The 12180-nt window shown below is 40.5% G+C and overlaps 1 protein-coding gene and 1 non-coding gene across 2 annotated transcripts in view; one reads left to right on the forward strand and one right to left on the reverse strand.

Annotated features, from left to right (window-relative positions):
* Window positions 1-4686: 4686 nt before the first annotated feature.
* On the reverse strand, window positions 4687-4768 carry trnas-gcu (transfer RNA serine (anticodon GCU)). Its single transcript has one exon. It is a non-coding gene; the product is annotated as a tRNA-Ser (tRNA).
* A 2490-nt stretch (window positions 4769-7258) lies between these two features.
* Window positions 7259-12180, forward strand: part of LOC109883621 (dipeptidyl peptidase 3-like) — a 9175-nt gene continuing 4253 nt past the window's right edge. Inside the window, exons 1-10 of the mRNA XM_031808449.1 lie at window positions 7259-7481; window positions 8019-8355; window positions 8560-8649; window positions 8739-8876; window positions 8998-9072; window positions 9146-9236; window positions 10662-10792; window positions 10924-11054; window positions 11170-11228; window positions 11314-11508. Of these exons, the coding sequence (XP_031664309.1) occupies window positions 7438-7481; window positions 8019-8355; window positions 8560-8649; window positions 8739-8876; window positions 8998-9072; window positions 9146-9236; window positions 10662-10792; window positions 10924-11054; window positions 11170-11228; window positions 11314-11508 (1291 nt within the window). The 5' untranslated portion in view covers window positions 7259-7437. The remainder of the gene's footprint in view (window positions 7482-8018; window positions 8356-8559; window positions 8650-8738; window positions 8877-8997; window positions 9073-9145; window positions 9237-10661; window positions 10793-10923; window positions 11055-11169; window positions 11229-11313; window positions 11509-12180) is intronic.

Genomic DNA, 12180 nt, shown 5'->3' on the forward strand with positions numbered 1-12180 from the left:
GCTGTTTTGTTTGATTGATGTACCTCATACCGTGAAATTATTAGGAATATTGTGTAATTTAGACTATCCCAAAAGCCTAGTAGTGGTTAGAGTGTTAGACTACAAACAGAGAGGTTTCAAGTTCAAATCCCTGAGCTGACAAGGTACAGATCTGTCGGTCTTCCCCTGAACAGGCAGTTAACCCACTGTTCCTAGGCCGTCCTTGAAAATAAGAATTTGTTCTTAACTGACTTGCCTAGTTAAATAAAGGTAAAAAAAACAGCAAGAGAAATTCGTGTTTTTATCTGCCTATTTTTGCCTTTAATTGGGAAACAGCGCCCCCAAGCGGTAGGGCCTAGGCCTATATTTGTAAAAGATTATAGTAGATTTACAACTGTATCCCTTTCACGAACCAAAAATGTGGGGTTCTCTTCTCCTTAAGTTAAGACTCTATCTATTAGGTCAGAACACATCATAATCATCATAATCATCAGGACTTTTACTTAGCCTATAGTAAGTGATCATGCTATAATTGCTTCTACTTCTAATTACATCTACTTATTTTTCCTAATTTTTGTAACACTTCCTATGAATACCCTCTTTATAATGCAGTACAGCAAAATAGAGTATAGTTCAGTACAGTACAGTACAATATATGTTACTGTATACTGTCCTCTACTCTAGTGTGCTCTACTGTACTAAACTCTACTGTACAGTACAGTACGGTACTTTATTGTACTGACCTATACTCTTCTCTAATTGTCTTTACTGTGTACTACACTCTACTGTACTATACTGTAATGTGCTGTCCAAACCAAATGTTTGAAGCAGGCGTTATGATTGGTTCAGAATTGGACGGACTATATTTCAGATACTTTTCAACGTCCATGGATATCTGGTGTTGGTCAGTGCTCAGCGGGTGAGAGGGCAGTTACATTAAATGGACACACGATAGAAAGAGAAAGAACACACTGAACTTAACAGTAGGCCAGTGGAGGGAGGACAGTAAGTAGCAGGTGACCCAACTGTGGTTTGTGACATCTATGATTTCCCATTGTAGCCAATTCAATTGCAGTCATTCTGTTAGATTTTTTTTGGTCATTCTGTTACCAATTTAGTAACAGAATGACGCATTTGAATCAATATGTAATAAACCAAATTGTTAGCAGCAAAAACACTAGAGATAATTGATAGGCCTACCTTCACTTGTTACTTCTGTGAACTTGCATTATCCTCCCTCCACATGAGGGAGAGAAATTTGAAAATATCCTAAAGATATGTGGGTTTTTGGTAACAGAATGACAAGACACTCGTCAATGTTTCTTAAACTTACAGAAGGCAAATCATTTCTGCTAAACTAAACAGTGCTGTGTTGGAGACCACCTAAAGCGAGACCGATTCAAGACCAAGACTGGGGGGGGGGGAGAATGTGTCCGAGACCGAATCAAGGGAGACCAGAAAAATGTGAGTACAATTCAAGATCATGATTGTAATTCTGTCAAATTGCCACCATAAGAGTTCAAAATGTCCATTATTTCTGTGTTCATATTTCAGAAGAATATATATATATTCTTTAGACACAAATGATCACTAACCCAAAAACAGTGGGGAAGAATGAGGGCCTTCTACACCTTCAGAGAAGAGCTATAAAATAATAAATATTATTATGCTATTCTTTTCAATGATGTTCTGATTTAATCTCTTCAGTTTTTTAAAAGGAAAGTGTTAACACTGAAGAGAAAAAAAGTTCCAATCAGGATCCGGGTGTCACAAGAAGTGGACCAAGGTGCTGCGTGGTAAGCGTACATATTCCTTTTTATTAGAATGTCGCCAACAAAAACAATACAAAACCACCGTGAAGCTTAACAGGGCTATGATGTCTCTAACAAAGTTAACTACCCACACTGAAAGGAGGGAAAAAAGAGCTACCTAAGTATGATTCCCAATCAGAGACAACGATAGACAGCTGTCCCTGATTGAGAACCATACCTGGCCAAAACATAGAAATAAAGAAACACAGAAAAGAAAACATAGAATGCCCACCCCACATCACACCCTGACCTAACCAAATAGAGAAATAAAACGGCTCTCTAAGGTCAGGGCGTGACACCGGGAAGATAAATCTAGCTAGCTAAGTCAGCTATTGGCTAGGCCTTCAGAAGCTAAATAGAAGGCATCTGCCCTGTACTAGAGCAACATTTTGGAGAGACAGTGGAATCAACCAATCACATTTTGACATGTAATGGTTGGGACCGTTTTTTACAAAAAACGAATGAAAACTTTTGCCTTCTCTAAGGTCAACGGGGCACTGCACAATAGTGAGCAGTAGTTTTCCACGGTCTAACTATCTATCTTTTGTTGTAGGCTAGTTTGCAGCGACTGCAGCATGTGTTGTCGAAGAGGATGTTGTTGCTAATTTGTTAGCTTCTCCCTTTTCAAGAATAACTTTCAACAACAAGTTAACCTTTTACTACATTGGGCTGAATCAGGGTCACACAGAGTGATTATTGGTACTCTTAAACAAATCAACTTTGAAGCAAAAGTATACACTTCACACACATGGCTATTGGGCTTAAAAAAAGAAGACACCTGTACCATGTCAGATATAGAGTTGAAATGTATTCAATTTTGAGGTTGCATCCCAATATTCCACTTTATATAGACGTCACAGAAGACTGAAATATAAAATATAACAAGACTGTCCAAACGAGTATAACATTGTTGATGCCCGTAGCATTGAATGCAAGGGAAGCCAGCGAGCATTTGGTCTCCCTTGATAAAAAATATATATAATTATAACCAATCATCGTTGAGCTAAACTGAGTGAGTGGTCCTGGCGCAACCAAAAAAAAAAGTGTCAAGGGAAGCCCGTTTGGATTTGCCTATCAAATTGCATTGGGAACATAATGTCATTGACAGAAACAACTTGAATTGTTGCATCTCGTTGTGTTGTTGTACTCTGGTGGCTAGCTAGCTAGCTAAAATTGTCCCTTTCCTAAATTAGCCATGGATGAGGATTTGGACTTGTGGTTTTACTTAATTCTCCATACTTGCCAGTGATTATAACAGTGATTCTGATCCAACCATTAATTCATACATTGCTGTGCTCTTGGCCTGAGAAGATGGACGTTCAATGCGTAGCTAGATCATCTAGTAGATGTAGAAGGCTAATGTTAACTAGCTAAAGTGGCCCACGAATGAAAGCGAGCAAGCATTTTATACAGGTATCCTAGGACAACAAACAATAAAAGCATATAGTGTATGACATAGTGATAGACAGTTTTGGCAACATGAAAGGGAGGAGGATGGCATTGGCATTTCTCTACAAGTAGGGTGAGTCAACATGTTTTTCTACTTGCAAGCATGCACACACACAGAAATCAGAACAATCGACAGCCACATCATATGAAGTTTATTTTGATTGGACTATATTGTTTAATGGTATCTTTTTGTTGTCACTGTACTACACTAAGCATAGGTGATTTGATGATGTTGAAATGTTGAAGATGAAACGATGCTGGAGGCAGCTCCTGTTTTCTTTGTGACTTGCGGCAACTCTCTGTGGTTCTAAGTTAATAGTTGTTTAGTGGTCCAAAAATGAGGGAAACATTAACTTACTTGACCATGCTGTGGGCCATGTAGGTCATGTAACTGTCTGTTACATGCCATATCCTTTGTGGACTCTCTAGTTTTGTGATGAAACAAAGGTGTGGTTCAATTTATTCTTATTGTCTCGGCCTTTAATCATATGAACTAACAGGATTATAGAGCAAACAACGCAATTATCCCAACACAGGTTGTAATATGACTTTTTTTACTGGCTTCCCCAGTGATTTTACCCACGGATCGCTACTTTACATAAGTGTTGGTATTACCGTTCATGTCATTTCAGCATCATGAACCTGTCACAGGCTGAAGGCGTCCAAAAGGTTCGCCACTGCGCAAACATGTCTATAATCGATATAAAGACTGTTCAGGTATGAATGTTTTAGGAAGGAGTGTATATATTTGGCCTGGCGAAGCAGTGTTATGCGCTTACTGAATGGAAGCTGATAATTATGAGTGTTTTAGTACGCTGTTCTCGGCTGGTCTCCAGATGTAATTACGAGTCCTCGCTGTCAGAAACCGAGTTACGACCGACACTGAGACAAGACCAAGAGATTCAAAATGTGGTATTGAGACCGGACTCGTACTACAACACGAAATAAATATACATGTTATTAGTTGACAGGGGTCTTTACTTCAACATTATTGTGTTTTGATATATTTCTAATAGCTTTTAAGACTTTTTCTGATAGATGTTTTCTAAGACCCCTTTTCCATCTGACAAGAAATGAAAGCCTTTGCTTATTCCAAACTTTTAGGATGGAAAATGGTTGAACATTTTATATATTTGGTTCAGATTTGTACCGACAAAATCCCCCCAAAACATATGGAATTTTAGCTTTCATTTCACAATAAATATTATGTGCTCCTATTAACTTCAAGTTAGTACTTAGTACTTAAGTTAGTACTTTTTACATGGAAATGCAGCATGCCCAGTACTAGCCTAAATTACCAGGCTGTATAAAGCTATTCGCTTATGTCTTGCTTTTGTAATTCATATTATAAATAAATGCTGTTATAATTCACATGTAAAGTACTTTTTGCACACAGTCGTAGATACGAAACAACACCTACAAAAGTAATTGTTGGAAAAACATTTATCGACGAGGATGGGATTCGAACCCACGCGTGCAGAGCACAATGGATTAGCAGTCCATCGCCTTAACCACTCGGCCACCTCGTCAGTTAAAGTCATTGCAGAAAATATCAGTTTATATACATTTAAATCACTGTTTAACTTTCAGATGTCTTTGCGCCGGTTTACTAGCTACCGTAGTAAAGCTAATGTAGCTATAGATTTATACAAAATTCTAAGGTGGAAAAGCAGTCTCATCTCAGTCAGTTGCCACTGTGCGGTGTGCAAGATAGGCGTGAAAGTTGACGGAAATGCTAGCTAGCTGTCAGCAGTCTTTGCACAACAGAGCTATGGCAGTTTTTTAACTCACATTTATTGATTGAATGGTCACTGTACAGTAAGCTAAAAAGTTTCAATCTTTATCATTGTAATAACGTGCAGTATTTAATAGGCTGTACATCAAAGTGTGTTAGTTAAGTTGAGTCCATTACATTTGTTGTAAAATTCACAATAGGACTTGTTTTGGAGAGATATATGGACCTTACAGAAATATTGGCTCCATTTCTTCTTGCCTGGAAACCCGATGTTGAATTGGATTGAATTCTATGTCTGGCAGAAAATAGCGTTTGTTTGAATCAGGAAAGTGTCCTCTCACGACCTCTACAAGACAGAATGTTGTCTATGAGATACCCTGTAAGAGCCTTATGCATAATAAATCCAATCAGTGTCATAAGTAAAACAGATTTGGTCATGTGGCAAGTATATTTTTGCCAATGGGATGAGTATCGAATGCCAGCGGAGGTTATACACCATATATACAGAAGTATGTGGACACCCCTTCAAATTAGTGGATTAGTGGATTCAGCTATTTCAGCCACACCCGTTTCTGACAGGTGTATAAAATTGAACATACCGCCATGCAATCTCCATAGACAAACATTTGGCAGTAGAATGGCCTTACTGAAGAGCTAAGTAACTTTCAACGTGGCACCATCATAGGATGCCACCTTTCCAACAAGTCAGTTCGTCAAATGTCTGCCGTGCTAGAGCTGCCCTAATCAACTGTAAGTGCTGTTATTGTTTTTGGTATCATTTATTGCAATGGTCAAAAACTGTACAGCACAAGCAAACTGAACATTTTTTGAGGGTTTTCATGATTTCACACTCACAGCCGAGGTCTTTGCAAGGAATCGTGTTGATGACTGTTCTTCCTTCACAGGCTTCCTGTTTTGGATTGGACAGTGACTGAGGTAGTAGGATGTTTTGTTTGTTGATGTGTCCAGTGACGTGTCCTTAAGTAAAAATACTTGAAAGTACTACTTAAGTCGTTTTCGGGGATATCTGTACTTTACTATTTATATTTTTGACACTCTAGACCCAAACTGCTACAGACCTATATCTATCCTACGCTGCCTTTCTAAGGTCTTCGAAAGTGAAGTTAACAAACAGATTACCGACCATTTCGAAACCCACCGTACCCATGAAAATTACTCCATACATTTTCCCTGACACCCAAAAGTACTCGTTACATTTTTAATTCTTAGCAGGACAGGAAAATGGTCTAATTCACACACCTATCGAGAGAACATCCCTGGTCATCCCCACTGCCTCTGATCTGGCGGAGTCACTAAACACATGCTTCGTTTGTAAATTATGTCTGAGGGTTGGAGTGTGCCCCTGGCTATCGGTAAATTTAAAAAACAAGAAAATTGTGCCGTCTAGTTTGCTTAATATAAGTAATTAGAAATGATTTATACTTTTCCTTTCGATGCTTAATTAAGTATATTTTAGCAATTACATTTACTTTTGATACTTAAGTATATTTAAAACCAAATACTTTAAAACCTTTACTCAAGTTGGATTTTACTGGGTGACTTTAACTTGAGTCATTTTATATTAAGATGTCTTTAGTTCTACTTAAGTATGGTTATTGGGTACTTTTTCCCACAACAGGATGTGTCTATTTTTGTATTTTGTATGACGTTTTTCCTCGCTCAATACCCCGTCCAGCAGGTGGCAGTAATGCAGTATTTACATTGGATGCCGACTGCTTTTAAACCCCACCGAAGAAGGATACTGAGCTCACAATTTGACGTTCAGACTGTTCAGAGCCGTCCACAAATAGATCAAGTTTATAGCCATTAGGCTACCTAGTGATGTGAAACCGAGTCTTTATAGAATTGTTTTCAACAATATATCTAAAATCTATAGCCTTCTATCAGTTACCGTACAGATTCACACCTTCCATTGTGCTCCCCTTTTTTGTTGTTACTGAGAATCCCTTCTTTTTTGTTCTCAGAAACGGTGAATGTATGGCATTTATGTAGGATGCGTAGCACACGTTTATACTTTACTCAATAAAACGAATTGTTTGAACAACACTGTGATGAAAGTGTATTTTCACATAAAACGATTTTTCAAATGAATATGCCTTAATCTTAATTCAACCCCAATCCCTGGTTGTAGTCCCTAGAAAGCCCAACACCCCTTGTCTAACCGTTCAACTGACCCTATGAAAGAATCCTAACTGAATGATTAAGTGTCCAGTAGAGGTCGGTGTGTGAAAGCAAAGCACCGGAACCACGGCGAAATCTCGCGTTTGAAGAAAAGAAACACGTGATCAAACTGAGCTTTGGACCTAATTGATCAGATGATAATGTAACTTTGAAACGAGCATCAGTACTGTACATTGTTGTCGGATCACTAGTGCTTTGAAAACGTAATCGGAGCTCCGGTACCGATCGTCCCATCAATAAATATACCACAATCACTGCTGGATGTTTCGTTGTAACGTGATTCAAGGCTTGCGTGTTTGGAAGAGGTAGCTACACACTTTTTTTTATGTAGCAAGCTACACAGGGACTCACAAAGCATTAGCTAGCTGACTGACTACTGGTAGCTAGCCTTGTCGAACACACGTGGTTTTTGTAGGTAACGTTAGTTATAAAAAATATATTTGGTATAGGTACGTGAAGCTAGCTGTTAGCCTGTGCATAGTTGGATAGCTAGCTAACGGCTATTACCATGTGCTACTGTTAGATCATTGAAATTGTTTGTGGTTACCAATTTCTCTAAGTGTATATTGTATATACTTGGGCGTCCCCTACCTTAGTTTGCTGGAAAGTTTAATCGAACTAACCTGGCTTTCGCTCCCAATGGATAGATGGATGGCACCTACTGTAACCGACATACTAGCTGTCTAGTTAGTTTTGATTGCAATGTATTTTAGTTGCCGCTAGGAAGGATGCTCGAAATGTGTCACTTGACGACTTGAGACGTAACCTGTGTGTAAATCTACCCATGCAACTACAACTATTTCTTAATGCTAATAATACCATGCATTTTTGTTGACATCTAGCTACACATTCTCAGCTGTGAGCGTTGTGTTGAAAAGGAAGCCGCAAGCATCAAGACTGTTGTTCACCATGGTGGACTCTCAGTATTACCTCCCCAATGACATTGGGATCTCCGCGCTGGACTGTACTGAAGCGTTTCGCCTGCTGTCCCCTAGAGAACAGCTCTATGCGCACTACCTCTCCAGGTCTGCCTGGTATGGAGGACTGGCTGTGCTGCTGCAGACCTCGCCCGAGTCTGCCTCCATCTTCGTTCTCTTACAGAGGCTGTTCCGCAAGCAGCCACCAGCACAGCTGGGGAATGTGGCTACTGCAGCTGGACTCAGTCCTGAGGAGTACCAGGTAATGCACCTACCCACAGAGCCTGGAGAAAGAATGAGTCAAACAATGTATACACTGTAGAATTGGAATGTCTAACCACACCCAGATGGTACAGGCTCAGCAATTCATCAGGTGACAGTGCACAGTGAGCCTGTTGTAATAACATGCATCTTCTGTGTCTCAGCCTGACTCGAGATAATAATAGCTATTGTTTTTTTTTGGCAGGCCTTTCTTGTTTATGCTGCTGGTCTCTATGCCAACATGGGCAACTACAAGTCATTTGGAGACACCAAGTTCATTCCCAACCTACCCAAGGTAGATAATCCTCACTTTTTTTTATGTCTGAATTATAAAAGCCTTGACGGAATGGTTATGTCCTCTAATAACCACACATTGCGGCGTAGGAGAACCTGAAGGCCCTTGTGTGGCAGAGCCAGGCCTTCCAGGACAGCCCCAGTGAGATGGAGGCCCTGTGGGACAGCTGCTCCACCCTCCTCTACTCCCTTGAGGACAAACAGAAACAGCTGGGCTTGGGGGACAAGGTAAGACCTCCTGGTGCCAAACACTCACCTCACGTTTGCCTTACGTGGTGTTGGGTCCGCTTAAATAAATACTATGTACTGTAGTTGTTGATAATGATGTCGCTTTGTTTCTTGTCCGCAGGGAATCACCACGTACTTCTCGGGGAACTGTTGTTTGGAGGACGCCGAGTTAGCTCAGAAATTCTTGGACTCAAAGGTGTTTGTTCGCGTATTTAAGTTTGTTGTCTTGTGTTCGGATTGCAGGATTTAAAGAGTTGTCTCCCTTACAGAACCTGAGTGCCTACAACACGCGATTGTTTAAGAAGAAATCCGAAGGGAAGAGCTGCTATGAGGTGCGCCTTGCGTCTGCTGTGCAGGAGGGTGAGAGTGCCTTTTTCCTTCTTTTTTTAAAGCTATGCAAATAAAGACGCGCTATAAATGATGTCAGAGCTCAACCTCTGAGCTTCACAGCTCTGTATGCGTTTTGACTGACGGTCGTTCTGAATTTAAGCATCCTCCAAAACAGCATGCGACCAGAAGTTGCACCCATCCCTCCCGCTAATCGGGCAACTTTTGCACATCGTTGATCTGAGCGAGGGCAATGCTGTACATCTTAAGAGGACCCAATGTTTGAAAGATGAGACGTTGGCAAATTCAAATAAATACCTCTGATGAATTGCAAGCAAACCCAAACAGCGGTGAGTCGAGAAAATGCACGTCACATTTCCTTATCGTAAAACTCAGCACTGCGTTTGATGTGCAGTTTACAAGATGACGTGGCGTCATACCCTGGGTTGTTCTGAACAGAATGAGCCTGTTTGTCTGTTGCGATGATGGGGAACACGCACTTGACCGCACGTGTGATAATTTTCTATGCCCGCCAAACTTGCGATCTGTTTCTCTGAATTGCCCCGTGAAAGCTTTAACACTGTAAGATGGTATTTTATAAATTAGCTAGTCGTTTTGGCAATAGAACAAGCGTTCAATTGATGCCCACCTGACCCAGGTCGCGATTTTTGTAGTGGGCCATTTTTGGATTGTGTAAACAACAACGATAATTGTGTGATGGCGGAGATGCAGGGTTGTGTTCCAAACTGAACATGACCCTGGATAAAATGTTGTTCCTTAAGTGAACAAACATTTGCTGCTACCCAAGAGAAGTTCCTGGAAATCGAAATTGCTTCAGTTTTAAGTATTTTGTAAGGAACATTTGTATGAACAATATTTTCCAATATTACAAGTGTTCTTGCTCGAGTTCCTCAACGGCACACCTAGGAGAGCTCAAAAAAAGCACCTTATATTTAAAGACTCATAAGTGCATTGAAGTTACTTAGGAACTGTGCACAACTTGGAGAGGTGTATATGTGTGGCCCTTGGAGACACCAGTTTGTCCTCACACTCAAACCCCTTGTCATTTGTTTGTTGTCTTATGTTGCACCAACCTGACATTTTCCAGGAATGATCTTATATTACTGAATGTATCCCAGAGTATTTTCGGATTTCGTTGTCAACAAATGCAGCGAGAGGTACAGTAAATGTAAAATGCACATTAAATCAAGTGCAATGTTTGGATTCAGTCTTGATAGGTGAACTGTTGTCCTCAACTTTGGTCCAGTCATTTTCTGATCATCTCAACTGTTCCCTTTTTTTTAAGTCGCTACCATGTTTACGCAGTTCATATTTCTTCTGTAAGGAACATCTCAATTTAGCCCTATCCATACAGGCCAATTCCTACACGTGTAAAGGGTTGACGTCAGTAATGAGTCCTCTCTTTTATTAAATCAATTTTCTCTGTCATTGCTCTAGACTGTGCAGTGGATGGGGAGGGGGAGACCAGGTGCGGCAGATATAACTTTGAGGACCGTGTCTTCACGGTTTCCAGGGGAGACTATGATCACCTCATGAAGAAAGTGAGCGAAAATCTGGAGAAAGCTAAGGTCAGTTCAAACAGTATTTTAATTCAAATGTATGTTCATCCCTTATCGACGAAAGTACGAAAGTACGTGACTCAAAACTACTAATGCGTCTTAACATGCCAAGTTTGGTCCCATCTTCTCTTTAACGGAAGGACCACGCGGCCAATGAGAACCAGAAACGAATGCTGGAGGAATATTCGCGGAGTTTCACCTTTGGGTCCGTGGAGGCGCACAAGGAAGGCTCTCGTTTCTGGATCAAAGACAAGGGGCCCATTGTGGAGAGGTGAGAGAGCGCTGCCTTCCAGATTTGGCCTTCTGGTCTGTGGATCACAGAAGCAATCCCTTCCCCTGTTGTTTTTTTTCTCAACTTGATGTTTGTCTTTTCCTTTCTCTCCTAGTTATATTGGCTTTATCGAGAGCTACAGGGATCCCTTTGGTTCCAGGGGAGAGTTTGAAGGTACAAATTAAGAGGCCCTATTATCATTACGTGTTTTTGAATACTCTTTTGTGATCGCATCGGGGTTTGTCTTCTCCTTCCTCAGGTTTTGTTGCCGTGGTGAACAAGGCGATGAGCGAATGCTTTGCTAAGCTGGTGAGCTCAGCCGAAGTGCTTCTGCCAGAGCTGCCATGGCCAAAAGACTTTGAGAAGGACCGCTTCCTCCTGCCTGACTTCACCTCCCTGGACGTGCTGACGTTCGCTGGCAGCGGCATTCCAGCGGGCATTAACATTCCCAACTGTGAGTGCCACGTCCGAACTGACTCTTTATTCAGTTAATATTGACACGGCCGATCCACACCGCATGTTGTTCGGGTCTTGAAAGGATCTCTAATGACTTCGGCTTAATGTCGGTCAATTCCATGTGAAAAGGACCCACGAGCACCAATATGTGAAGTTTATAGGAGCATGTCAAATGAACGTCGAGTCTATGTTTTTGGATACATTTTTCAGCCATTTTCCATCTTAAAACTTAAACGATGGCTTTGATTTGTGGTCAAACAGGAAAAGGAAAAGAAAACATAGAAAAACATCCACCAGAGATGTTAAAAGTTATTATTGTCTTAAAAGTTATTGCAATTGCATCAAACCACCATGTTGAAGACCCCCTGACAACTAATATCGACACTTCCGTTTAGTTTGAGAAATTATTTGCCTTCTGTGAGAAACATTGTCATTCCAAAAACCAGCATCTTTAAGATATTTTCTCATTTCTGAATGAAAGTTCACAAAGTAACAAGTAAAGGTAGACCTACCAATTAGTGTTTTTACTAATATATTTTATTGTTTATGAATTTAGTGATTCAAACTCGAAATTCTGTTACCGAATCGGGAACAGAATTACTGCATCTGAATTGGCTAGTGGGAAATCATAGTCACAAACCACAGTTAGGTCACCTGGTACTCTCTCTCC

The sequence above is a fragment of the Oncorhynchus kisutch genome, linkage group LG28 (genome assembly GCF_002021735.2).
Source record: "Oncorhynchus kisutch isolate 150728-3 linkage group LG28, Okis_V2, whole genome shotgun sequence".
Lineage (NCBI taxonomy): Eukaryota > Metazoa > Chordata > Actinopteri > Salmoniformes > Salmonidae > Oncorhynchus > Oncorhynchus kisutch.